At 43.1% G+C, this 27,366-nt stretch overlaps 2 protein-coding genes and 1 long non-coding RNA gene across 7 annotated transcripts in view; 2 read left to right on the top strand and 1 right to left on the bottom strand.

Moving 5' to 3' along the window:
• PHKA2 (phosphorylase kinase regulatory subunit alpha 2) overlaps positions 1-15,272 on the top strand; it is a 44,820-nt gene extending 29,548 nt beyond the window's left edge. The window contains exons 23-32 of one of the 3 annotated variants that reach the window (XM_069002572.1): positions 898-977; positions 1,208-1,286; positions 1,410-1,539; positions 2,115-2,216; positions 2,816-2,934; positions 5,284-5,331; positions 6,977-7,144; positions 8,654-8,707; positions 10,068-10,268; positions 10,792-15,272. In XM_069002572.1, the coding sequence (XP_068858673.1) occupies positions 898-977; positions 1,208-1,286; positions 1,410-1,539; positions 2,115-2,216; positions 2,816-2,934; positions 5,284-5,331; positions 6,977-7,144; positions 8,654-8,707; positions 10,068-10,268; positions 10,792-10,965 (1,155 nt within the window). In that variant the 3' untranslated portion in view covers positions 10,966-15,272. Of the gene's footprint in view, positions 1-897; positions 978-1,207; positions 1,287-1,409; positions 1,540-2,114; positions 2,217-2,815; positions 2,966-5,283; positions 5,332-6,929; positions 7,145-8,653; positions 8,708-10,067; positions 10,269-10,791 lie in introns of all 3 variants that reach the window. The other 2 variants (XM_069002680.1, XM_069002647.1) reach the window with 2 other exon arrangements.
• Positions 12,596-27,366, bottom strand: part of PPEF1 (protein phosphatase with EF-hand domain 1) — a 43,272-nt gene continuing 28,501 nt past the window's right edge. For 2 of the 3 annotated variants that reach the window (XM_069002691.1, XM_069002700.1), the window contains exons 9-14: positions 25,906-25,942; positions 25,295-25,444; positions 22,895-23,095; positions 21,350-21,535; positions 20,583-20,725; positions 19,019-19,916 (exon numbers count right to left, since the gene is read on the bottom strand). In XM_069002691.1, coding sequence (XP_068858792.1) covers positions 19,736-19,916; positions 20,583-20,725; positions 21,350-21,535; positions 22,895-23,095; positions 25,295-25,444; positions 25,906-25,942 — 898 coding nt within the window. In that variant the 3' untranslated portion in view covers positions 19,019-19,735. Of the gene's footprint in view, positions 17,264-17,723; positions 17,809-18,648; positions 18,813-19,018; positions 19,917-20,582; positions 20,726-21,349; positions 21,536-22,894; positions 23,096-25,294; positions 25,445-25,905; positions 25,943-27,366 lie in introns of those variants that run through there. The other variant, XM_069002709.1, reaches the window with a different exon arrangement.
• On the top strand, positions 17,261-19,289 carry LOC138104023 (uncharacterized). The gene is made up of 2 exons (XR_011147920.1): positions 17,261-17,515; positions 18,660-19,289. It is a non-coding gene; the product is annotated as an uncharacterized lncRNA (long non-coding RNA).

The raw sequence follows: 27,366 nt of genomic DNA on the forward strand, positions 1-27,366 counted from the left end.
ATTTTCTAGTAATCCTCTGGATATTTCTGAGGAGCTCTTTCTGTAATTCCTGGCCATTTTCAAGGCTCTGACTGTCACATTTAGGATGCCTTGTTTTAGTGACAGTCCTGTCTGTTGGGAGCAATTTGTGATAATCACTATGAATGGTACTTCATTAAGCACTGAACTTTTTCCCTTCTCAATGGACGAGCAGTACAGACATGCTCACAGAAAGCCACGTATGTTAACTTGAGAAGGTATTGACAGAGAATAGGGGAGGAGGAGAACGGAGATTATCTGTTTTCTTCCATGTTAAGGGAGTGAAAATAGACTCTTGAAAATCAGAGGAACACTGCTCTGTGATGTTTTTTGATTCAGGATATTAAAACATGTAAACTGAACACCCACTTTTAAAGGAGGTTGATATAAAAGAGTGAACACTGGGGAAAGTGCCTATTTCAGAATGTATCAGGAATGTGATGCAGTGTGCTGGGTGTTTGTTTTAGGAGATATTTTAGGACACAGGATTCTTTTTTAGCTAATGCTGCCAAACTTTTCATTGATTAAATTTTTTTTTTCTTAAATAAAGAACAAAAGTTTATCATATGATAAAGGATGAAAGCCTTTATTGATCTGTCAGCCCCACTGGAGTCCTAATCTAACAATTTTGCTGCTGATTTCACTGAGCTGGGAAACAGGCCACTTTTAGCCTGGGTAGACTCTCATAGCCCTGTTGACCTTAGGAAATCTTTGGAAAATATTTAACAGCATTCTTCTGGATCTCTATGTCTGGTAATTAATAGAAATGCATTTAAAATTGCTAAAGAAATTGAATTAATTTAATTTTGGGAATTAAAAGTCATATCACTTCCACATGACTCAGAGAAAGGTCTCTTCCTTTTTGTCCCCTTATGATAGGCATGCACAGACCTTCTGTCACACCACAAGCAACTTACAGTGGGCCTGCCACCAGAACCCCGTGAGAAAATCATTACCACGTAAGTTGGAGCTCTGCCTCAGGTACAGACTGCCCTTCACCTTCCTGCTGGTACCATTCTGCTGCTATTATCTTCTTTTAAACCTTACTCCTTGCCCTCAAAAGGATTTGCAGCCACCCAGGTAGAATTGTAGGCACCTTTGTTCTGGGTGACTTGATCCCAATTGTTGTTCAAGAATTTAATAGCTGGTTGTGCTGAGTCACTGCTACCTGTGGTTTGTCTTCTTGCAGCCCACTGCCACCTGAAGAGCTCACAGATCTCATTTATGAAGCCAGTGGCCAAGACATCAGTATTGCAGTCCTGACTCAGGTATGCAGCCTGTGCAAAAAGGCTTCTTTGGCTGTGCCCAGTGCTGCGCCAGTGTTTGCTCTGAGACTGGGAAAGCCCTGAAGACCCACTCTGATGGGTGCCTTTATGGATTTGTCCTTACAGGAAATAATTATGTACTTGGCGATGTACGTCCGGTCACAGCCCAGTCTTTTTGTGGAGATGCTCAGGCTCCGCATTGGTTTGATAATCCAGGTGATGGCCACTGAGCTGGCACGAAGTCTGAAATGCTCAGGTAGGAGACAATTTTATCATAAGGGTACTTATGGTGTCATTTTTGCTTCACCCTTCATGGTTGATCTTTTCATTTATATGTGTTAAATCCTTTTATTAACCTCTTAGTTCATATGTGCAGTTACAAACTTTGGAAATCACTTTTTTTTTTGACTTAATGAAAGACTTCTCTCCCCCTGGCACCCAGTTATTCAAAGAGTATCAAAGGATGTTTTTTTATGGAATAATTCTGGCTCTGTAATTTAGATTCACGTCATCTGCTGTTGGGAGATGGTTGTAATGCCTTTCCAAGTGATGCTCTACAAGGGAGCAGCTGCTTTCTCATCATGAGTTGCAGTGAAATTTTGCACAAGCTATGACAATATTCATTAATGCAAGTAGTATTATTTCCATTCAGTGTTTGTTGTTTAGTCCTGAAATGCTTTTTCCTTGGAATGTGACTACATATTAATTTTTTTAAAGGAACAGCTAGCCAAAAAGTTACATGTGATTGGACTTCATTCAGTTTCCTTAGCTGGCTTTATAGCTTGTTGTGTGTCATTTGTCATTTTGTTTTGTTTTATTTTGTTTAACTAGGTGAAGAAGCTTCAGAGAGCTTGATGAATCTAAGCCCCTTTGATATGAAAAGTCTCCTACATCATATTCTCAGTGGGAAAGAGTTTGGAGTGGAAAGAAGCTGTAAGTTTTTCACTTTTATCTGTTAAGTTAGATTGTCTTATAAGTAAGGATCTATTCCTTCTGCATGTAAAATAAAAGTATAGGTAACATATTAATCATGGGTGACCAGTACATGTGTATGTTTGCTGTAGAATAAACAAAACACATCTGATGGAAGCTATCCTGCACTGAAATAAGATTGTATCAAGTTTCAGTAATATGAAGGCAAACTTTTAAAATGAAATTTTGTGGAACCAGAACAAAAGTCATTAAAAGGTCATATCTAACCTGCCTTCAAGAAGCATGTCTTTGATGCCCACATATTCCTGACTGGCACATCAGCTCTCTCTGGGTCTCCTCTGTAGGCCCTCAGAGTCTTGTCACAATTCTCACTAAAGTTACAATTGCTCACTGTCTTGGAAAATCAGTTTCTGACACCCAACTATGGATTTAGGCCCCTTACTTGATACAATCAGGTTTGAACTCTTGATGTGTTTTGAAAGGATGCTGTCACCAAGAGCATTGCATATTTCTGAAACAATTTGCGTTTAACTTCTTAGATACAATTTCATCTATTTTTCTACCCATAGAATGTTAAAAATGTCCATTTGCTTCTTTAGTGCGACCTGTAGATTCTTCTTCATCCAGCCCTGCAATTTCTATTCATGAGATGGGGCATTCTGGAGCAACCAAAACAGAAAGAAGTGGTATTACTAAATTGAAGAGTGAGATGAAGCAGGTGAGGGTTTTCTGTCAATGCTCATCAGAAAGTACAGCTGTTCTGGAACTGTGTTATGTTAGATTTTGTTCTTGCTAAATGACAGAAATTTTCAAAGTTGCTTTGATTTTAGAACTGATCACTAAATAGAAGGCAGTTAAGGGATGTTTCCTCCAAAAATGTGCTTCCTCTTCTGTTCTTGTTTCATGTTCTGGATGTAGAAGAACTTGAACAAACTCTAATGCATTCATGGCATCCGGTGTAAAAACAGCTCTTTTATCATGTTTAGCTAAGGAAAAGTCAGATGTACAAAGAGAAGCTTTTATGCAGTGTTTGTACTTGCACTTGCCTAAGTTGCAAAAGTGGACCACGTGCCTTTTGGAAAAGATACAGGTGGAAAAGGAATCTTGGTTTGTTTTCTTCCAGTTCTGTTTCTTCAGGAATGGAGGATGATTACTGCTAGAATCTATACATATATGTTCAACCTCAATAGTTTAAATTACACTTCAACTGAGTATATGGAGAGATCACAGAAAACACAACCAAAATACTCTGAATGAATATGACTGATGGTTTTGTTATGAGTGGTTTGATTGCTCTATTTTGTGTCTCTATTAGCAATTTTCTTTTGCTTTAAATAAATAGGAAGATCGTGGTCAAATAAAATACATTTGTAAGAATGGTTCTATTTTTCCTCATGGGTTATTCAAACTAGAGAAGGGAAGGCTCCAAGAGACCTAATTGCAGCCTTGTAATATATAAAGGAGGCTTACAAGAAAGATGAAGAGATGCTTTTTTTCCAAGGCCTGTAGTGAGAAGACAAGGGACAACAGTTTTAAACTGAAAGCATAGGTTTAGGTTAGATACAAGGACTACTTTTTACGATGAAGGGGGAGAGGCAGTCAAACAGGTTGCCCAATGAAGTTGTGAATGCCCCGCCCCTGGAAATGTGTACGGTCAGATTGGATAAGGCTTTAAGCAGCCTCATGTAAGGAAGTATTTGATGTTTTCCTTTGATTGTGTGAAACGGGTTGAATAAGCCTTCAGAAAGGAGTGGCATTTTTACGTGGTCTTAACATGAAGGATTTGCTGGTGGCAGTAAAGATCAGTTAATGATTCTTCATGGGAAGTGGTCAGGCAGGGAAGCAGAGACCCCTGAGGAGCACATGGTGTCTGTCTCATAAGACCTGGTTGCTGTGTTTGAGCTGTGCCACTGCCGGAGCACCATCGTGGACAAGGCTCGGGAGTGGCTGTGAAGGTGCTGCCACCTGTGCTGCACCGGCCCTGAGGTGGCCTTGGAGGTCAGTCTGAGCAGGGCTCCCAGTCATAGGGCGGTGTCTGGATTCGGGGCCTTTCCAGCAAGGAGGAGGGACAAGGCACTAGATGGCAGCATTATTTTGTCTGAAGTACAGCGGTGGGCCGTAGCTGGAATATGTGGATCTCTGTTGACATTAGAAACATAGTTCCTTTGTTGCTTTCGCATTCCATGGAAACTGGATATTTTGCACAGAGGAGGAGTTGGCTGGGTTTGGCTGAGTTTATTTTTGTACCCCCCCACTTTGCCATTCCTGCTGTTTCCTGCCATATCCAACTGCATTCTGTGAATAATTGACCAGCAGCAGATGTAATGTCATTTTGGCAGGGGGTTGGATGGGGTGGTGCAGGATACACTCTGTTGTTACAAGGAGTATTTCAAGTACTTGTACTAACATCTGTAGACATGTTGAGCAACTGCAGCTCCCTCTTTTGTGGCTGTTCTTTCCTGAGTCTGAACATCAAACCTTTGCCTGAGCCATTAACACTGAATGTGGAGGCATGGCTTGGGATGGGCAGTTAGAGAAAAATGCTTAAAGCCTGAGTGCTTAAATGCTGCATCCACATTTCAGCAAACATTTGGTCTTGCAGCTGTTTGTTTAGTGCTGCCCATTCAGTTTGCAGCCTTCCACCAAGATGACCTTCTTGTGCCAATCGAAGCTGGTGGCATTGCAACAAATGGAGAATGGAAGTGAGGAGCTTGGCTTTTACCCCAGCCCTGAGTCACAGGGGGAAGCTTTAGGTTGCATCTTAAACTGGTGGTTTGTGCTGGCCATGCTGGGAGCACTGCGGATGGCATGGGCACCTTGTGGCTGCCAAACAGGCTCCTGGCATGGCGGGCTCTGCCTCCTGGTGACCCTGGGAATCAGCAGCAGCTGCCCTGGTATCAGCTGAAGTGCAACACTTCAAGAGGCCACGGATTGCTGCAGTTTTTCCCTGAGTACCTGAGATTATTCTGTATTTCTTGTCTTTGCACAGATGGGTTACTTAATCTTGTCTCTGTTCTGTTCTTGTGGCTGTCTGTCTGACATGTTGGTGTCTGGTTTTGTTTTGTAGTTTTTTCATGAGGGGCACTCCACGTCCAGCAGCATGTTTGCTTCCACGGTAAAACACTGTCTGTGGCTCTGCACCTGCTCTTCACCCTGTGTGTGTTTGTCTGCAAGGGTCTTGGCTCTAGACACCTCCTCTGTCTTCTGCCTAAAACCTTGTTTTCAAACCCTGCCTCTTTGTCTTGTTTGTCCCCATTGGGAATCAATTCTCATTAGTAATCTTCTAAAAGAAGTTGAGTCTCGCCTTTAGATCCACTTAGTTCTTCTGAAGCTTAAGCAGTTGTAGCAGATAAAGTACTACAGCAGATTTAGCTACTTGATAGTGGATTATGTTACAGGTGTCTTCAGTATTTAAAAGTAAGGTAGTGTTGATAAATGCTGGCAGCCTCTGGACAGCAAGGAACCCAGAATAGCTACAAGTTGCTGAGACAGGGGTTGCATGGGTATCTCCTCAAGAAGTCATCTTCTTTCAAGGCAGAGAACTGTAGCTCTTCTTAAGCGCTCACTGTTAAAGAAGGAATATAATTCCTTAAATATTTTACCAGCAGAGACTTCAGCAATTCAAAGTAAGTCTGAAGCTCCAAATGTGTCATGGAGAGACAGGAAGTTTCCAGCTACACATGCCCTTTGAACTGGTGGTTTGTGATTCTCTGCATCTTCAGACTTATTGTCAATGCCACACCTCCCAAATGCCCTAAAAACACAGCTATAGAGCAGGAAGTTCTATCTGTCATAGCCAGTGAGCAGTGGAAAGGAACAGCAAGCACTGGAACATCGAAGGAACACCACCTCTGCCTCATGGACACCAGGAGCAGTGGAAATGGACTGTTTGCTGGGGATTTTTTTTGCAGAGCTGTGTAGAGTCTATGAGCCTGTGCTTTCCAAACATGCAGTTTTCAGTCATTTTCCTCCTTCCCCATTATATTGCTCAGATGGCTTCTTACTTGGAGGTAAGGGGATTTAAGATGGCACTTTAAGTGAAGTCGTTTCTGGGCTGAAAGTAACAGGTATTCAAAAGGAAGGAGAAAACAGAAGAGCACAGTCTCTGGGAGTGCAAGGAATGGGCAGACTGTGTGTGTGCAAATCACAACAGCAATTTGGTGGTATTGCAACAACTTTGAAGATGATTTGCTGCCTAATTTAGTGTCCAGGCCTGGTAGGGTAAAATAATAGTGCAACAAGGGTAATAAAGGAAACAAGACTAATACTTAACAGAGAGGCAAGCATGATGATTTCATGGCTTCATTAAGTCAATTTTTAATCTACTTACTTTAATAGAGCTTTTGCATGAGGGCCTCTCTTGCTGGACTATGATACTTTGATGCTTTTACAGCACCATGTCCAAGTGAATTGGACATACCTGCAGATCCCCCCACCTTGCACACCAATGACACTGCCCTGGAAAAGCAGCTCGTGCTTGTTAAAATAGTCAGACATTGCATTAAACCAAGCAGTGGAGGTCACTGGGTTATGCTATGTTGAAGTGCTTGCCTGTTTTGTTGAGAAATGAGGGAAGTACTTGAGAAATGAAGCTTGTTGCAAAGGGGAGAGATGAGGATGAAGGATCAATCCCATCCCATCATCCTATATGACCCCAAAGCCTTATTTCTTCCCTGGTTCTGAGGTAGCATTATAACAGAAATGTGTTGCCAGGAGTGGCACTTGGGTGGGTACTAACCAAGGCTTTAATGTCCTTACAGAGGGGCAGTACTCCATCATCTCCCACCAGTACTTCTCCAACTGGCTCCGGTGGAGACATGAGCTGGGGTGACAGAAAAGGGCAGTGGCTGCGCAGGAGGAGGCTTGATGGTGCTATTAACAGAGTTCCTGTTGGCTTTTATGAGAAAGTGTGGAAAATCCTTCAGAAGGTAAGCTGACCACTGTGGAGGATGCAAGCAAGCTCTGCAGTAACTCGGGGAGGTGGTGGTCCAGGAGTGGCATCTTGCCAGGAGTGGAAGTTGGTCAACAGGTGGAAACCAGAGTCACTGGTAGAAGTGCGTCCCTTGAACATAAAAGGGCTCCATTAACACAAGTTCATGTGTTTCTTTGAAAGTGTTTTTTTCTCTCAAACCACCAATGCTGAATTTTTGGCTGAATGATTCTGTTCCACCACTGCCTGTTGTGCATCCCCTGGCCTAATGCACATTGTCAGTGCAGCTAAAGGCACTGCAGTGCAATGCATCTCTGTGCTCCGGGTCAGAAAGGCTGTGAGGAATGAAGTAGGAAACATTCCAGAATGTGTTGAGACCTCTTGCTGGCTGTTCTGAGCTGTATGGCATTCTTAATGTTTTTCGTTTGTTAGTTAGTTTGTTTTTAAGTGACAAGTAAGTCCTTGCCAGCACACTGGATATCAGGGGTATAGAAATGTGTTGAAGCAACCCTCCCAGAAGAAGGAGAGAGGAATTACAAATTTTAACTTATTTCAAAGTGATTATGCACCTGTTTTTCTGCTTTGCTGGATACAGGCCAGCATTTGGCACCCTGCAGCACTGAGCTGTTCGTGCTTGCTTAGTTGGAAAAAGAGTGCATCACCAATTTAGGCTGGTTTGTCCTTCTAAAATCACTTACATTGAAGCTATTAGTGTTGATGTTAGCCAAGACAAATCATATATGACCTCTTGGCTATATACTAATAGAATCTTTCAGTAGAGTGAGCATCACTTCTGACCTAATGTAATAGCTGGGAGTAATTGTATGGTTTTTCTGGCTGTTAAAATGAATTGTGCTTGTCTTCAACATTTCATTCTTAAAATCTCTTTGGATGAATCATAAAATGTGTCTCCTCTTCCTAGTGTGTTTCCATTCTATACCTCAGGTACCCAGATGTGTCTGTCCTTAACCTGCCTTTTCACCATTTAGGTTTTGTCACTGTTTTCTTTATACCACTTGGTATTTCTCTCCCCCAGTGGTTGACATCCTGCGGTGTGCTGTCCTGGATCTGAAACACATAACTAAATGTTGTTCTAGCAAAATTTTTAAAAGATTCTTGCTTTTGTGGTCTGTTGTCTTGCTTTTTTGTTATCTTTTATTTCCAAATCCTTTCCAACAGAATGCTCTCATGGATTTGTTTCCCTCCTTTGTGTGCCTTTGCTGTAGTGGCTCTCGAAGTGCTTTGCTTCGTTAGCTGGGCTGGAGCACAGCATGCTCAGGTGTGTCATGTCAGGCTGTTTCTAATCTTTGCCAGTTACATAATAACTTCTTCAGGAAGGATGAAATAATATTTTTGAACAGATTTTTTCTGTGTTATTTGGGGGTTTTTGCTTTGCCTTTTTATTTTTTTTTTCTAACTGAAAGTTGTTACATATTGGCTTAGAACAGAGAACCCTCAGATTGACTTGCAAGAAGTGTAATTTCTGTTCACTCTTGAAATGTTTCAGTGCCATGGTCTGTCCATTGATGGGTATGTCCTTCCTTCTTCAACCACCAGAGAGGTACAGTAAAATGCCAATGATTTTCTAGCCACATGTCTGAATGTTTGGTTTGACAGTGTAAAATGCAGCAGGGCTGCTGTTACAGATCCTTGGTTTTATGTTTAGAACATCTGGACCTTCCCCCAGCACCTCTGCCAGTTTCCCTGGGTCTATGCAGGTGAGTTCCTGCCAGGCAGGCCTGGGAGGAGGCTTGTAACAGGTTTTCCCTTTGCTGAGCCTGCCTTCTGCACACCTTCACTGTCCCCTTGTGCCCACTGGGATACTCCAGAGAGGGTGGGGGACAGCAGCCCTTTGGGGGGAAGGTGAGGCAGCACAGACTTGTTGGAATAAAGCAGACACATTGCTTGCCACTTACTTTTTTTAATATGCTGCAACAGCAGGCAGTGTATTTTGGCTCAAAAGTAAATACCAGTTAAGGATGATTGTTTCTAACCAAAGCTTTGGTTCTTTAAATCCATAACATTTTCTTGCATTTTTTTCTTAGCTGGATTCTGTCTTTAGGTGCTCTGGCAAATTTTGAATTCACATCTATAAAACAAACTCTTGTGAATAGTAATCCATCCGTGCAAGAGCTGTGCTTGTGTGCCCAAGACTGTTTTCCTGACTGTTTCTCTCAGACTTGTCTCTGGCTTCCTTCTTTTCTGAGGGATTGTGGTAACAGCTGAAGAGAGGAGTTGGAATTTTCTGCCAAATTTAAATGTTGGGGTTTGTGTTTTTTTTCAGAAAGGAGAGCTTTATTTATCCCTATTGTGTAGATAAAGAGACTTCTATTTTTAGCCTGTCAGACCTGGACAGGATCTAATTTTGCTGTTTGAGGCAATCGAATGAAATAAGCACAAACCTCCTAAGGCAGCATAACATCCACAGAGCTATGCCAGTGCAAATTAAGCTGTTCTACAAACAGAATAGTGATATTCCTGCATGGCAAAGCTCAGGGGTTATTTAAAAATCACCCCTCTAAGCAGGTGGTTGCTTCTAAAACTCAGCAGTACATTTGGCTTTGCAACTAACCTGCAATGCCAGAAAGATATGTACAAGGCAGAGTGTGCGAGACCACAGCCTGAGGAGCAAAGAGTTAATGTGCCAGATAAGCATCAGCAGCACTGTATGTAAGTGAGATGTGTGTGATGGGTTGCAGGGCTGGAGCAGGCTTCTGGAAGTTGTGTAACTGTTTGCAGAATCAGGGTCTAGCAACACAATAACTTTCTGTAAGTGTTAAAGCTGCACAAACGTTTTGTTCACTTCAGTCAGTCTGCCCCCATGTGCGGAGAGGAGCATATGTCTCTGTGCTTGCAGGATGTGAGGAGCTAGTCTTTTGGATTTGTCAGTTTGTCTTTCCATTTCCACTCAAACTTGCCAGATGACCCCATGCGAAATCAAGTTTGCAGTGCACGTGGAGTCGGTGCTGAACCACGTCCCCCAGCCTGAGTACAGGCAGCTCCTGGTGGAAGCTATTCTGGTCCTCACGTTCCTCTCTGACATCGAGGTGAACAGCATCGGGGGCATCATCCACGTGGACAGAATTGTGCACATGGCCAATGACCTGTTTCTGCAGGAGCTGGTGAGCTCAAAGGGCAGTGGGGGGAAGCCTCCTCCTTTCAAAATTATCCCCTGCTCTTTTTTTAATGTGTGTGATGAACTTGATTTTGTCCTGGCCCTTTCTCCTATAAAGACAGACCAAATCACTTAAGTATCTTCTGGAAATATATTTGGGAGAACTAATGCAAGAACTGTGGGAGATTTAAAGGGAATAAAGTTGTAGTGTCTAACAAGCTCTGAAGTGCAAGGGTAGATTGAAGTGAAGTTCTGCTTTATCAAGGCATTAGTATTACCAATATTTGAGTAATCCCACCCATTCCCCCCAACAGACAAAAATCTGTGTAGTTATAAATTCTTCATTTACTTGTAGTGATCCAACTAAGTCATGTGGGCCCTATAGTAATCCTGATTAAGATTTTCATGAGGGGAAAGAGAATTGCTTTCAGTATTCAGCACAAATAGAAAATCATAATGTGGTTGGTTTTTTTCCAATAAATAAGCATGCACACCTAACTTGCCCTACTTCTTTGCTTGTGTCTTTACAGAAATCATTTGGAGCTACTGGTAGTATCTTGGAGAAGGACATAGCCACAGGAATTTGCCACTTTTTTTATGACAGTGCTCCCAGTGGAGCCTATGGCACCATGACTTACCTAACAAAAGCTATAATTATTTATTTACACGATTTCCTGCCCAGCACAGGCTGTGCAATGCAGTAAGTGATGCCTCACACAGAGGGAAGGCTCGGAGGCTCTTCCTCCCCAGTTCCCTGTCACAAACCCTTTGGCTGTGGTTGCTGCCCGTGTGTGCCATCCACTCCCCCAGCATTTGGCCCTGCTGGGGATGCTCTGTGCACACCGACCTGCTGGGGACAGGGAGCTGAAATTTGGCCTGGTTTTAGGAGAGTGTGCAAGAAATAACAAATAACGAGGCTTATTCTGCCCAAAGTGCATAAATGTAATTTGTATTAAATTAGCAAGAATTATACAGTTCTGCCAAGGGGAAAACAGATTACTCTGTGGAGATCAAAAGGCATAATAAAACGAGGGAGCTGCATCTTGGGCACAGAGTCTCACAAATAAGGGAAGTGATGGAATTCATTAATTTTTCTCCTGCTGTGTGTAAATGTACATCATTGTGAATCACTAATGCACAGTGTGAAAAATCCAGGGAAAATAGAGGAGTAAGAATAACTTGAAATAACGTGGTGGTATTTCTAATACACTTTTACCCTGATTCTCTTCTCATTTGCACCTAGTCAGTGCAGGGCTAAGGCCAGTAGGGACAAACATCCTACAATATCCACTAATTTGAGAGGATAGCCTCTGTCAGGAAGCTGCATCTGTCTTTAATCTGAACAAAATAGCTTCCTTCCCTGCATCCCCAAGACTTTGGAGGCAAAATCTCAAGACTCCAGCTTCTCCAATGTGACAGACAGTTTTATGCCTGTAATCCTTTCCTCTGAATGGAGCAAGATAAACCTCTTCCCCTTGAGCACCCTTTCCAAGTCTCCTGATCATTTCCCTTGCAAACAGCCTCAGAGTTAAGAATGGCATTATTGTGGCCCTTCCAGTGTAGCGTGAATTTATGGAAGGCTTTGATGTTTCTCTTTTTTTTTTTTTTTCTTTTCTTTTTTTTTTCCTTTTCCTTTTTTTCTTTTTCTTTTTTTTCTTTTTAATTTGAAGTCACACTGGTCTCATGTAGTTAGGGGTTGGGCTGCCTGGAAGTCTCCCTGCAGACAGTTCCCAGGTTAATGCTGTCCACTGGAAGCTCTGAGAATAGGTGTGTCCCCAGGCATTGGCAGTGGTTTTCCTTGTGCCTGTGCTGCTGGCTTTGCCACCAGCCACATGTCAGCACCTGGCTGACAGCTTAGGAAAGTGGCAGTAGCTTCAGCCTCTCCATGGCCACAGACAGGTTCCCTCAGCAGCACTGCTGCCATGTGAGCAGAAAGGATCAGAGCAATTCTGTCTTGCCAGGTAGAGGGGAAAAGAGCAGATAGGCCTGTAAAAAGTAAGTACTTTCTGAGCTACTAAGCCCAATAAGAGTATTTCTGTAAGCCTCCCCTCCACTCTTTCAGAACATAACTGTGCCATTTGTATAGGATTTGAATTTTTTTTTTTTGTAACAATAGTGTGTGGTGCTTTTGAGAGTGAGGTTTTTGTTTCCAGTAGAAGTAATGTCCTGTCTCACTTGCCAGTTGCCAGCCCTCATGGTCCCAGCAGGTCTGAGCTCCAAAGGCCATGACACCCTGCCTGCTGTCCCTCTACAGAGTCACTGCTGCTGTAGCAGTATCTGGGAACTGGCTCAAGAGAGTGAAGGTGTGGGAGGCCTTAGTGTGAGGTGATGTAATGTTTTTTCAGAGACAGAGGAGTTTGGTAGTCCAGAGGACCAGGAGCCCTGTGTTAAACCACCATGGGAACCATGGGCCTGTGCAGGGGCCAGTATAAAGTGACAGTTCAGATACAATTAGCACTTGGGTGTAGAAGTCATTTTATTGGTGTGGTGCCTGTTTTGTAAGGGTTTGCCTTTGTTATTGTTTAGTTTGTTTTTTTTAACTTTTCATATGTATTGTGAGAGCTCACTTGGCTTGTTTCCCAGTAAAAGGAAGTAAAATCCTTTGTCTACTTTAAGCAGATGTGACAGTGCAGAGCATAAGCACACAACAGCAAGGTGATAGTTTTTTATTTTACCTGGTATCATACAAAAAGTAGTAGCAGTTATTTTTGCTTTTCTTCTTGAATCCTAGACTGTGAGAGATGCAAGATGACTTTTTGCAGAAACAAGAAGGCTGATGTTGGTTTTACATGGCAGCTGCATTGAAGTCTAAGGCAATTAAATGTATGGACTAACATACCTGGACACCCCTTAACGCTTCTTTTTTAATGAGAGTGTCATTGGTGTTTTTAATATCAAATTCACAGTATGACCTAGGTTATGGTATATTCATGATGGTCATAATGAATTACCACGTGGAATGCAGGCAATTGGAAAGTATTTATGTGGTAATTTGAAGAGTTTAGGTAGCTGGTGGTGAAGGGTGGGATTCAAACACAAGGCCAGTGGAAGGCAAACTAATATTACTTAACAGGGTCAGGCACAGCTGCACCTTGCTGCTGTGTTACTGCTCAGAGCGAAGAACCATTGCAACTGGAGAGTTGCCTTGTAGTGCAAACCCAATTATGCAACTAAGGTTTTACACAGACCCCCTGCTTTCCTGAAGATCCCCTGTGTGTGTGAGGCTGCTGCAAAGCAGAGCTGGCACTGGCAGTGACCAGGGTGTGCTCCCAGATAAAATACAGGACGACTTTGCAGTTTGTGCAGGGCTGAGCTAATTGGCAGAGGTTCTCCTTGGCTGTGCAGCCTCCCTGGGGAGCCAGCAGATGACACTGCCAGCTCCCAGTCCCTGGAAACTCATTTATGGAAAGAATGCAAAGGTGAACAGACACATCCTGTGAAACAAGGGCATTAGTGAATTAAAATAGACTCACCTGAGAGCTGCTCATGCCAGCCTGACCAGCACTGCTGCCCCAACTAGTTTGCAGCTGTGAGGTTAGAAGCACCCACACAGTGCTGGGGGCAGCTGGGTGTGCCTGGAGACAGGCACAGGGCTGGGGTGGGGGGCAACTGGCAGAATAAGGATCTGTGTCCAGCTCAGAGCTCGCACCACATGCTGGCCCCAACCCTCCTCCCCCAGGCCAGTGCCCTCCCTGCTCACAGCTGTTGCCTTCTCCCTGCTGCCAACAGGGACATGGGTTTGTCAAACTAGACAGATCAAAAGCACCACTGACCTCCCTTAGCTGCTGGTCCCACAGGTAACTGTGAAAACTGAATGGGTGGAGTACAAAGTCTGTCTGACTTCTCTCCTGCTAATTGTAGTCTCCTTTCTCAGGGAAGGAGTCTTGCTTGTTCCTGGAAGGTGCAGGTGAGCCACAAAGTCCTTAGCTGCCCTGCAAAGGGGCAGCCACTTTCTGTGGGGTAGTGAAACACCTGGGCTGCCCCATGTGGGCACAGGACACTGCAGGAATGTCACCCCTCTGGCAGTAGCCAGGGCCTTGAGTGAGGTGGGAGCTTGAGTCAGTCCAGGTCCAACCTTGGACACTTTTTGGAGTGGTCTGCAGGTAAGAGCAGAGTTGCCCAGAAAGCAGGAGAGAGATGCCACCCCTGGTGCCATCTGTAGCTGTAGGGTGAGAGTTTGGGCACTCATCTGCATGTTGATTCAGGTGCTGCTCAAAGGACCACTCACATCTGGAATATTAAGTAGCTGCTACATAGAATCATGACTGAAGAAAGGGATTGAGGATGGGGGTTATAGAAGAAGAGCTTCAGGTCAAACAGTTTGGATTTAAGTAAAAGCAGCAGGGCTTTTTCCCACTCCCAGTTCCAGTCTCAAGTGGCATGCATTCCCGGTGTTAGATGTTTCAGTTACTCCCCCACCACCCTCCTTCTGTCAGGGGTAAGGGGGCTTTTTGTGCCACCAGCAGCTGACAGGACAGCGCCTTCTTTTTTAGCTCAAATGATTCAGCTCCTCAGTCCTGTATCCCCAAAAGGCTCTCACTGCCTGCTGAGTGAAGCTGTGCTGCAACTGTACCTTGGCATCCCCTCTCAGGAAGTGATCCCTCAAGGCCAGTCCCCTTCATGCCAGGTTCAGGAATGTGTCCCTAGTGGGGGAGGTCCACACTGGAGGCTGCCAGCCATCCTTCAGGGCTCCTCTGTCTCATTGCAGACCCTGGCTTTGTCCTCTTTACTGGGGCAGGTGGCAAAGGAGGACTCCACAGCTGCGGTGTCCAGTCCCACCTTGTCATTTCACACCCACTGCATGGAAGCAACAGTGGGAAGCAAGATCCCACCACAAACAGTGGTGTTTGGCCATCATAAGTGGAGCCTTTTTGTCACTCCACTGGAATAAGGTGGGACTGATCAGATTAACTGCATGCTAAAAATATACATTATGTATTACCAATGCCATTGAAGTTTTACTGTAAATTTTGTTTGCACTATTAAAGATTTTTTCTTTCCTCTTCTCCAAGGCGGTAGAAATAAGTGTGTGCATGTTTGTTCATTCATCTGTCAAGTTACAAAATACTTCTGGAAAAGTGTTCTGTATTTAAATGTAGAAAATAAGATTTAAGAGAGACAGCAGTGCCTTAAGCCTGGGCTGCTGCTACATTCTGGGATGATAAATTTGGAAGGATGCTTCTTTTGTACTTTCAACACTTCTGTTAAATGAAACTGAGCTGCTTTACTTAGCTCATTTTTAGCTATTAAAATTTAAAGATGGACTAGGATGGAACCTTTTCCCACCCAAAAAGCACTTTATGTGCATTGGATTTACTGAGGCTGAATAAGGTAATACCAAAGAGCTCCTGACCTGATGTTGCTTTCAGAGTGTAAGATGCAAGAGAATTAGGGCCAGATGTCCTGACTTCTCCCCCTTGGGAATTGCCAGGGTGGTACTGGCAGGAATGGGAATATTGGCTTGCAGTCAGGGGAAGGAGAGAGGCATGTGAGGGCAAGAAACTCTTCCATCTTGCTACCTCCCAAAAACTCAGTTTCAGAATTTCTCAGTTCCTTTTCTTGGTAAAGAATTTATGTTTAACTATATGCAAGAATATTTAGGTTTTGTAGTATCAAGATATGTTTACTATTGTGTTCTTACTCATCTCTGTTTTTAAGAAACCCTGTTTGTCTTCAGAACAGTGCATTCTATGGTGATTGGGGCAGGATACCAAAACATAGGCAGAGACACCCCACTTAGGCATTGCTCAGAAAGCTAAAGCTTTATTTTGTGATCTATCATGTGCTGCATTAACATGCTATGGATTTAGCCTTCATTAAGGTGACAAGTTATCACAGAATCACCGAATCCCAGAAGGGGCCATGTTGAAAGAGATCACAGTGGCTCATCTGGTCCAACCTCCCTGCTCAGACAGGGTCATCCCATAACACATAGCACAGGACTACATCCAGATGGTTCTTGAATATCTCCAGTGAGGGAGACTCCACACCCTCTCTGGGCCTTCTGTTCCAGTGCTTGGTCACTGCACAGGAAAAAAGTTCATCCTCATGTTCAGGTGGAACTTCCTGTGCATCAGTTTCTGTCCATTGCTTTTTGTCCTATCATTCGGCACCACTGAGAAGAGCCTGGCTCCATTTCAGAAACAGTTATGGTTGATTCATAGCTCTAAATCCCAACAAATGTGGGGGAAAGTAACCAGTGGCAAGAGGAAATCTAGTGCGAGTGTAAACACCTTTCAACCAAGATCCTCTAAGTTGTGCCTGTAAACTTTTGGAAGGATAAGATAGTGACCTGGAACGATTTAATTCCTCTGCATCATGCAAAGAGCAAGATTAAATGCAGGCCTACCCATTTTAACTAGATGCTTCTTCCCTGTTTTCCTCTCCTGCAACGGACAACCTACAGCCAGACTCTCTTGTGCCTGTTCCATCACCAGGGAGGGTCTGATATGTTCCTTGTGGTCATCAATGCTCTCAGCTGTCACTAAGGACTGCTGACAGACACGTACCAAAGTCTCTCTTCCTACACAGCTCTAGGCATGACCTTGGCAATGTTGAGGGATTAGAGTGATGGGGACGATGCCACCAAGAGGGCAGAAGTGAATTGTAAGGTCCTGGCAGTGTGTGGCAATGACACGGTAGTACTGTTAAGTGTGGGTTTTCATCTTCTCTGTCCCATTATTAGCAGGTACAGATCAACCAGGAGGGGCTAAATAAAGACTTGCGCAGTGACTCTATCAAGCAGCCCTTTTATGACTAATGACAGCAAGCTGAGCTTCCAAGACAACTCACAACAAGTTCTGCCTTTTCATGAGGTTGCCTTTTTCTCGAGTCTGTGAACAATGTGAAAGGCCTCTAAAAATTCATTGAAGTCGATGTGGCCATCTTTGTTGTAGTCTATGCTGAGGACTAACTTGTCAATGGAGTCATCCTGTACATCAATGCCCAGGTGAGAGGTGAAGAGTCTCCATGTCTGGCTGAATTCCTCAAGAGAAATCAAACCTAAAGGAGACAGACAGTAGGCTGCTTTTTGCAGTGTTGTTTCCCCTTCCTGCATAAACACACATATGCACACTCCTTCACTGCAGGACAGTTACCTGCCTACCATGGTGGGGTTAGTGCTTTCATGATTGAAGCACGTTTTTACTTTAGGTAATGACTGAATGCCTTTGACAGTGGACTTGAGAAAGCAGTAAAGAGACAGTGGAAGGGAGAAAAAGCCCCCACAAGAGTGAAGCCAATACTGGAGCTGGGGTATGTGAGAATTTTTTCTTGTTAAGCTCTGTGCACTGTCCCTTATATGGTTGCAGCCTGACTGCTTAAAATAGTCTCCACTAAACTGGAGAAATGACATCACCTCTGGTTCCCCTATATTTAGAAGCCTTAAGGAGGAAACACAGTGGGGAAAAGATAACTGATATAGGCTCCATTCAGCTGACACAGGGGAGGTACCTGGACTTACCTGAGTGGTCTTTGTCAATGATGTTAAAGATGATCTCCAGATCTTTTCTGTATCTGCACAGTGTTTCTGCCAAAGCTGGCTGAGCCTGGTTTTGAAATCACATACAAGAAGCTACTCAGATATTGGTTTGAGTTAATGTAACCAACAGAATATCTACTATCCAATTTCCATTTTCCCAGTTTAACTTGTCAAATGTTAAAAAAAATAATCTTTATGTTTGAGTTCTCTGGAATGACACTTCTATGTCTTGCCCTGAGGAATAATCAGATAAAACCCGTCACTTTCAGATGGCAGGGCAAGGGGGAAAGGAGCCCTTCACACCTCCTACCTTCAGGAATTATTTGTGGAAATATGGATAATCTAGGGATGATGTAGACCATGCACTCATACAAAGCACTTACTGTACGTATGTGAATGGATCCTGCTGTTTAGGAAAATGATGGTTATACCTCAGTCCCAAAGCACTGTTCAGCCACTCAGTAACAACTGGGCTCTGTAGAAGTGACCTCAGATACCATTATAAACATCTAAAAGTCCATCTACAAATGTGACTTCCTCCCACAGGGGCCTGAACTGCCTCTGGCGCTTGTTTGAAAAGCTCATTTCAAAGAGTAAGGGTTGAGTGCTCTGGGCAGAATTTGTCATATCTCCTCAGCTCTGTTATCTAAACGCCCTCAAAAGCCAACAGAAAGTAAGAAGCAGTTCTTGCATGTGATTCATCCAACCTATTTTAAGCATCTACCTTAGCAGGGGATGATGATTCGTACCCCAGCAGTGCTCATTTTCCTCCAGTAACTATAAAAGGAAGCTCAGCAACTAGTTCAGATGTAGATGTCTACTTGATGGGCAAAACCACTGTCTTGTGCTTCAATTTGCACCGCAAGTTGTTCCTCCAAGAACTGCAAGGAGGTGTTTTTCTCTTTACCTCTTTTATAGGTTGACCCATTTTCAAATCATAAAAACATGACATGAAGTCAACTTCTCCATCTGGATTCATCTGTGCTAGCTGAGACCGCAGCATCCTCCAGGGCAGTTCCAGCTGTAGGACAGACTCCATCGCTGCAGCCCAGTCGTTGACAGAAATCCTGCCTGCCAGAAGGGGTCAGGTCATGGTTACAAATGGTACAGGACACAGCACACATCAGTCACCAGCACAAAGGGTTACAAAACACAAGGATTTTCTCTGAACCCTGGGATAAAAGCCCTCATAAAAAAGGAGCAGTGGGGTTGAACTAGGCATTTCCACAGGTCCTTTCCTGACACAAAGTTGTGATGCTATTATGACGTTCAGCATATTTTAACACCTTTTGACAAAGCCAGATTATGCCATGAAGGTGTACTTTAGATTTCAACTGAGCTGCAGTTAGAGTGACATGTGGCTGAAAACTCAACCAGACAGAAATACGTGAAACAGCTGTTCGGTGGCCAAAGAAACACCGTCGTGTTATTGAGTGCCCTTGTAAGGGCACAGGGCACAGTCAAGTGAGTAGCCATCACAAGGAAAAGTTGTATTTGTGGTAGAAATCAACTTCTTGCTTCTACATTAAAGGTTAATCTATTAATTTAGCACTGACTTTTCTTCAGCTGAGGGGTGAGTGTGTTTTTGCTGGAGGCATAGATAAGGCTGTGTGTCTGCTGGAGGCATAGGCAGCCAACTTTCCTCAGATACCTCCCAGACTCAGAAGGAGACCAGTTCCCTCCAACCTGAGATCCCAGTTCCCTGTCTGACACCTTCTGAAGACACTCCTACATGAAGGTGGTGGTGACCTTTCAGCTTCTGGAACTGGATTTGCCTGCCCAAACTCTCTACCCAACGGCAAACACCGTTTCTCTATTTGCCCATATTTCAGTTTTCTTTTTTCTACTTCAAGCTTCATCCCCTCAAGTTGTTGTCTGGAGCTAAACCCTTGCCAGCATCTATTCTCCTCTGTGGTCAGGGAGAACAAGGTCAACTAGCCTCTGCTGTCCTCAGCCTGACACTGGCAGGCAGGCAGGACTCCTCTCCGTGGAGTTTATCCCCTCTGCCCCACAGACACATGGAAGCTGTTTTCCCCATGGTGGCAGCCGGACAGAGGAGGAGTAGTACCTGTGCCATTGACGTCATATTGTGCAAAAGCAGTGGTGAGTTCAGACCTGTGAGCATAAATCTTCTCTCGTAAGGACTTTAAGGCAGATGATTCAATTGTACCTACCCTAGGAAGAAAAAAATCAGCAGATTATTAAAGGATTAAAATCCTCAAGCATTTTGTTTTTCAACATTCATTATCAATTTTTTCTATCCTTTAACATGTAGTAAGTTTAGGGTCTAGTATGTTTAAGTAGGATGACCCAAAACATACTGGAACACTGGAGGGGGTGGGGGAGGAAGACAACATTCAGAGGGGGGAAAACCTCACAAAAAACAAAACCAACGATGCTCCATAAGAATAATCTGAGTTTATGAGATAATTGAGTTTATGCAGGTAATTCTAAGCTGCTTTCCTTTAGTAATCTGACCACAGTACTAGGCATGGCAAAGCTGTCATGATAAACTTTTGAGGCTCAATTCATAACAGGATTTGTCCAGATTAACACTGCAGCCTTAAAGCAGGTGCAGGCCATTTATGAGTCCCTGACAATTGTCTGTTCGAACTGCTTACCTCATCTAATTACCTTTGGGAGTTTCTCAGGAAACCAAGTTAGAACACTTAGAACATGTTTAGTCTACTGTACTAATTTTTAAATTGTAAAACAGAAAACCAGGGAGAATCAAGGAAAACGGATGCCTATTCAGTTATTCCATCAAGCTCGAGATTTGTGGCAGGTACACTCACATGTGAGGAGAGTCCACCCCTCACAGCATGCAACACACAGCTTTACCTCTCGCGGAGATTCTGCCTGCGCGTGTACTTGCTGACTTGATACTGCACAAACCGAGGCGTCAGTTCAGGATTGAGCTTGATGTAAGCACCCCGGTTACTGCCCTCTTCATAATAGTTAGAGGCAGAGAATATGGTGATAACCTGATCATAGGAAACAAAGAAACTGGATTGGCCAGAACAGCTCTTCTTGACGCTGATTTCTGAAACTGATCTTAGAAAAAATTCCAAGTTACAAAATTATGTGTCTACATATAAAACTGTGTCATTCACCAAATTGCTCTTGCCTTTAAAGTCAGAGCTCTGGGCCTTTATTTTTGACCTGTCACACTTCAGAGGGCAGTGAGATACAACATGCTGTTTAACAGAAACCTCTTTCTAAGAGAGACCTGTTTTTCAGGATTCTTGTTGGCCTCCCAACACAGCATGTAAGAAAGCAGGGCCAGAAGAGAAATCCATAAATTAAAGACTTCTAGAGGCTTATAGCATCTCTTGAACTGTATTTACACACAGCTCTTCTTGGGGATTTTGTTGATGTCCATTTGTTTTCATGTCAGTAATAAGCTGGGCCCCACTCCCTAAAGCTGTAAAGAATTTTGTTACTCAGAACTCAGTAATTTGTTGTAACATCTATCTAGGACAAAGTTCCCCCAAACCCAGTTTAACAAAGTCGCTCTCCCTTTTTAGAATAAATTTTGCGGACAAATCTACTGTGGATGTTCCTGTGAAATTCACAGGAGAATTCTACTTTACATGGAAGCATCTTACCTTCCCATCATGACTGATCTCATAACCTTCTGGCTTAAATTCATGAGACCTGATGAGCATCTTCAGATTATACCTCTCAAACAGCTTGGCAGTGACATCGGGACCAAAGTAACAGCCTCCTCCTCGACACTTGTTTGGTGTACAGCCATTTTGGCTTCTTGGATCACTCCACAGAATGTCAAGGATCTGTAAAGAGCAAACTCAAGCAAGTGAGGACTAACAGTGGGGGAAGACTGACAGGCTATGGCTGTCTAAAATCCTGGCCACAGCAAAAGCCCCACAGTACAGGGAGAAAACACATCCTTGCTAACATGTAAGTCTTGGGTTTTTTCCTTTCTTTCAGGAGCATATTCTTTTGTGCTGAGACTTTTCTTCTCCTTTTTAAGAAACACTTTCTAGATTTTGGATGAATTTTTTTTTTTTTTTCCCAGAAGAGATATCTTTTTAGGAACGTACCTCCTTTCACAGCTGAGGTTTTCAGACTTGGGCAGGTGCATCAGGAGCAGTACCTGGGCTATTTCAAAGAGAACACAAGCTGCCTTCTTCACATATAGGTAGGAGAGGCAATTTCTATTTCCCAGCACAGACTGGATAACCACATGGGTCAGTGGTTTTACCTAAGCTTGGGAGTACCTGCTCTCAACATGGTAAGAGTTGCCTTTGGCTTTATTGTCTTCAGTTAGCTCATGTTTCAAACCAACATTTCACATATTAACATTTTAGCAGGATTCAGACATGAAGGTGAATTATCATGGTTTAATTCTAGTCAGTAGAAAACATTAGTCAAAATGTGTTTGTTTAAACCTTGCTGGGCAAGGTTTGCATTAACACATTCCACTTCATGTTCATGAGCATGCCTTAGTGGATGCTTGATTAGCTGGGGGAGTGTCAGATTTTTGGGGGAAAGAGGGCCTTGCTTGTGCCCACTGTGTTAGTTTGTAGGTCAGAGAGGTATCTTGGGAAATCAGATTTTCAGAGAAATTGAGCTTTCCAAATTGCCACAATTTATTAAATTACAGTATAACTAAAGCTCCATATTGGCTCTAATATTCAAGAGGAAATGAACAGCCAGAGGACAAAAACTTCCCACTTCTGAATAATCTGCCTGTAGGTCTCAGGATCTGGGTGGCTTTTTGGGGCTCTATCAGCATTCAGCTGCCAAAAGTATAGCCAAAGAAAGGTGCATTATCTCACCAACAATTGCAAAGTCTGACCTGTCTAAACCGACAACCCGTTCTGTACCAACAGATCCAACCACATGAGGGCAGGCAAACCCACTTCGTAGTGAGCAGTTTCCTCCTCCTAAGGGCTAAGAAAACAAAACACTGGGAAAATTTTACTTGTAAGGAATAAAACCCCAAGCCTTTATTACCAGGTCTACAAAAAGCATCCAAAAAACTTTAGGTATCTAATACACTCCTTAGAATGACTGTTTTCTTAATAAGAGACCATTCTCTCAGACTCATAACCACGCTGCCTAAACAGAACGCCTGGCGAGTTTGTGCGGGAGGGGTTTGGTATCAGTGTGTCTTTGGTTTCACCTACTTGTTTCCATTCCTTCAGGGCGGGGTCTGGAGGCAAATTTGAGCCTGAAGGCTCAGTGGAGCCCGATGAAGAGATGTGTTGTGTCTTCCCTGCAACATGCTGGTTGGCAATGTGTTTACTGGATTTGGTCGTGGGAATTCTCTTGTTTGTTTGGTCCTGTCTGTCTCTCACTGGCTTTGGTGGCCGCATCAAAGATTTCAACTTTAAGAAAAAAAAAAGTTACTACCACCACAACAACAAAAGTTGATACAGAGATGCTGGCTGAAAGGCACACCAGCTCATGTTTCTTGCACTCAGGAAAACTCAGAGAGTTTGACTAATATTAACTCTCATAATGTCCTGAATTCACAGGTTTCAGAGAAGCTGCAGGTGTTTGGCACTTGCAGAAATTTTGCTTTATACCTATCAGTAACCAGGCTCTTCAGAGCTGCTTTCATATTATTATCCAGACACACAGACTCATTCCAAACACAGTCAGTCTTAAGGTCTCACTGTACAGCAAGTAGGGCCTGGGCTCAGGGAAGATGCTTCAGTGCCCAGCTTCCCTGGAAACAAAATATACATTCATATTGTATTGAAGGTGAAAGTCCATTCACTTCTGTTCTGACACACTACCATGCTGTTAGATTAATTTGGCTAAAACAAATAGAGTATCAGGAAGATGGCAGTGAAATTGATGAAGTATTACATCAGGCTTTACACTGTTAAATCAAACTCCTCCAACATGCAAGGGCATTTGCTTTTTTGGAGTGGTGTGCTATGGTTCCATGGATGACCACTAACATGGACTCTTCTCCAGGGAATGTCTTCTCATTTGAAGTACTCTCATACTAGCTTATTTCCAGAACAAAGCCAAAATAAACCTCAAAACCAAACCAACCAACCCAAAAAACCCAAACCAAAACAAAAAAACCCAAAACAAAAACACCCACCAATAAAACATACACAGTCCACAGATGCCTGAATTTTACTTTTTAACAAAGAAAAGGACTAATTCAAAACAAAGTGCACAACACTGGGTTATTCTCCAGAGCACTGACCAATATTTGAGACCTGTCAGCTGCCAGCTGTACCAATTAAAATACATCACTTGGCCTTGAGTGACACCACCCTGGGTTGTGGCCCACACATGTCTCATTAGCAATGCTCTCCTGTGGCAGCAACTTTGACCTGTTAATTCTGCATTTTACAGATACTGCATCAGAAACGTGCAGAGCTGAGCCCTGGTGAAAGCACGGGCAGAACTCATCTCACAGTTAGGACACCTCTATCTGTAGTTAGGCACCCAGTTTTAGTGCACCGTGGTACAGCCAATAGAGCCTAGACTCCAATGATCAGGAGTGTTCATGCTCTTTTTCATGTCTTTGAAAAAGAGACACAACTGACTGTCCTGTAAAGCATTTATTTCTGCATTAGGAAATACGGGGATGGCAGAAATAGCTCTAGATTCCACAGACACTGATGACAGGGTACACTAGGTTGCACAAACATTGGTCTCCTATGCCATCTGAGATGCTCCACTGTGTCTGTGAATTAGTCTGAGGGGGGCAGACACAAATCTGGCCTAAAGGGGACTGGTGGAGGAGACCTACAAAGAAGAGTTTCTTCAGAGGCAGGCAAAGGCCAGAGGGGACATCCCTAGCCTATGGGGCACTTCCTTCAACAGCACTGGAGACACGTGCCTAAGCAATGATCTCCATCAGATCCCCTGGAACTCCATTGACTATAAGGAGTCTCAGCACCCTGACCACAAGCAGACATCTTGATTTAGTTGTCCAAATTGAGACCAAATCCCACACCACTTTCCTCTGATTTGGAAGATCTGTGTTTGCTCACCATTTCAGAAAAAAAGCATGAACATTTCTGTCTTCTAAATCCATGAAAAGCAGTAGATTCTGTTTTATCAAGGCCAGTTTTTGAAGTCTGATCCTTCTGGAAAGGCTCTCCCACATGCACAATGCTCAGCTGCTGCCAAGGGAGTGCCTCACAGGTGGAGAACTTCCCCCACACAACAGATGGCAGAAGCACAGCCCCAGGACAAAAGGCAGTGCAAGGAATACGTTGCTAGATTGATTTCTAAAGTGTTTTGAAATGCCTGAGAATCAAGTCATTTTCATACTTTCTGGCTAATCACTGCAGGAGGAGGCATCTAAAGTGGTTTTAGCTATTTTAAGGTCAAAAGACCCCTGTTATGCAGGAAGCCAAACAATTGGCTCTCACACCTACTGCAACCTTCCTTCCTAAGCCCTGATTTTGAAGAAAAATTGGACTATTATTTTTTTTACATGCCTTATACTGCTGCCATTTCCTTTCCTAATGTAAACAACTTGATCCTAGCATTTGTACTGCAAAATTTTTAAAAGAAAACAAAATTACCCTCATATGAATATGATCTCTTACCTTATTTCTCTCAAGTGCATTCAGAAAATCCAAATCTGTCGTGTCTGATATCCCCCCATGTAGGATAAGAATTTTGCTATCAATTATAGTGGCAAGGGGAAGCCAGCTAAAGACATCTCGCAGAAGGCACAAAATCTGTTTCCAATGGTCCTGTAAAATATACTCTTACATTAGATCCTGTTTCTGGCAGATGCTGTTGCTTCTAAGTTCAAGGTTTTGCTAAAATGTCTGCGACAGTTTACATGAACAGTGTTGTCCAGGTGATATCCTGAACTGCAATCCTGACAAACATGTTCTGACATTTACTTTCGGGCCATTCGATTGTCTCTGTAGCATTTAGTTTTTCTTTCATGTTCACCTCTTTTTGTGTTCTTGATTGGTCTTATGGATGTTACTTATTTTGTCCCACAGATCTCTGGGCATAAGAGACCAGCAGTTAAAATTGTTTTGCCAGTTATTCCACTGATAGGCCAAAATAATTTCAACTACATCACTAAAGTAATTCTCTTCTACACCTAAATAAATTGGTTGGAAGTTTCCTTGTTTACACAGGTTTCATTTTACATGTGCAAGAGTACAAAAAGATATAGGGGAAGGAGGAGGAGTCTTACCTTGTACTTCTTCGAAACTTCTTTTGTGAAGCCATATCTGAAAACAGGACAGCATAATGAACTGATTTTCAGTATGCCCCTTCTGCATGGCTTCCTGTGCTATGGTGTTTTCCAGGAGTTTTCTAGCTCCCTTTTTCACCTGCCATTCTATCTCACTTCAGTTGAAATGTGCTTTCCTCCACTCTGTCTTGAGAATTCAGTTAAACCGGTTTCTTGTACATAATAGAGGTCAGGAACCGAATCCAGCCCAATAATTATTAAGAGGCCTTTTTGCCAGCTCTACCTTTTAGATACCAGAGAGAAATTCCAAAGGAACCTAACTGGTAATGGGCAAAAATTCCCACAAAACCTTCACAGAGTTTTTGTCTTAAATATCATATCACCATAGAATCATATTGTAGAATGGTTTGGGTTGGAAGGGACCTAAAAGATTACCTCATTTCAACTCCCTGCCATGGGCAGGGACACCTTCCACTAGATCAGATTGCTCAGAGCTTCATCCAACCTGGCCTTGAACATATGACTTTCTTAAACAATGTCATCTGTTATGTCTTTTCCCCCACAAGGGACAAGAATTTTGATAGCTCATTCTTTTAACACCAAGATATCCTTCATCAAGGGGCATTTTCACAACACTCAGCTTTCAAATTTAGCAATGTGCAGCACTGCTAATCAAAATGCCCGGAAAAGAGTGATACACAGGACTACACCTGTGCACTCCATATCATCACAGACTTAGTTAATATTTTCTACTATTCTGGGTAGGAATTTTTCTACCTTGTAGATTAAGTAACTGATCTTGGTTTATGTTTGGTGGTTTTTTTTTCTTTTTGTTGTTGTTGTTTTTTTGTTGTTGTTTTTTGTTTTTTTAAATTAGTGCTGAAAAAGTAACTATCATGTGAAACTGATTCTCTTATGTGGATCATTAATAGGACTTGACTGTGGGCCTCTAACCTAGATGTTAACACAGGCCTCTGCATTAAAACAGCAATACATCCTGTGTGCACACATCAAATGATCCAAGGGGTACAGCAGGTTACCCACCAGTCAGTCACCCAAAGACTTTCTGGGGTGGTTTAGAATTGTAGGGAGTAGGACCGAGGAGTTCTTACATCTGTGAGATGGTTTTGTCTCCAAGTCACACTTTGACTACAGCCAGAGCCACTGGCTGTGTTCACTCCCTTGGCAACACTGCACAGCTGAGTGCAAATGTCTGTGTTAGAAAAGAGTGTCAGCTTTCCTGCCCTGACACCTCCAACTAATGAAGCTCCACTGAGTAGAAGGTAGGATATTTACCTGCCCCTTGTGTTTGAGAAGTGACATCTTAGTTCAAAGTTAACTAAAATATCAGCTTTAGCTAAATATGTTCTTTAATTAAAATATCATCCTTCCATCTGTCCTTCCCCAATTTTGATACTCTGGAAGCTGCACTAAGCCCTCTGACTTCAATGGATTATGATT

Source organism: Aphelocoma coerulescens, chromosome 1 (assembly GCF_041296385.1).
Source record: "Aphelocoma coerulescens isolate FSJ_1873_10779 chromosome 1, UR_Acoe_1.0, whole genome shotgun sequence".
Taxonomy (NCBI): domain Eukaryota; kingdom Metazoa; phylum Chordata; class Aves; order Passeriformes; family Corvidae; genus Aphelocoma; species Aphelocoma coerulescens.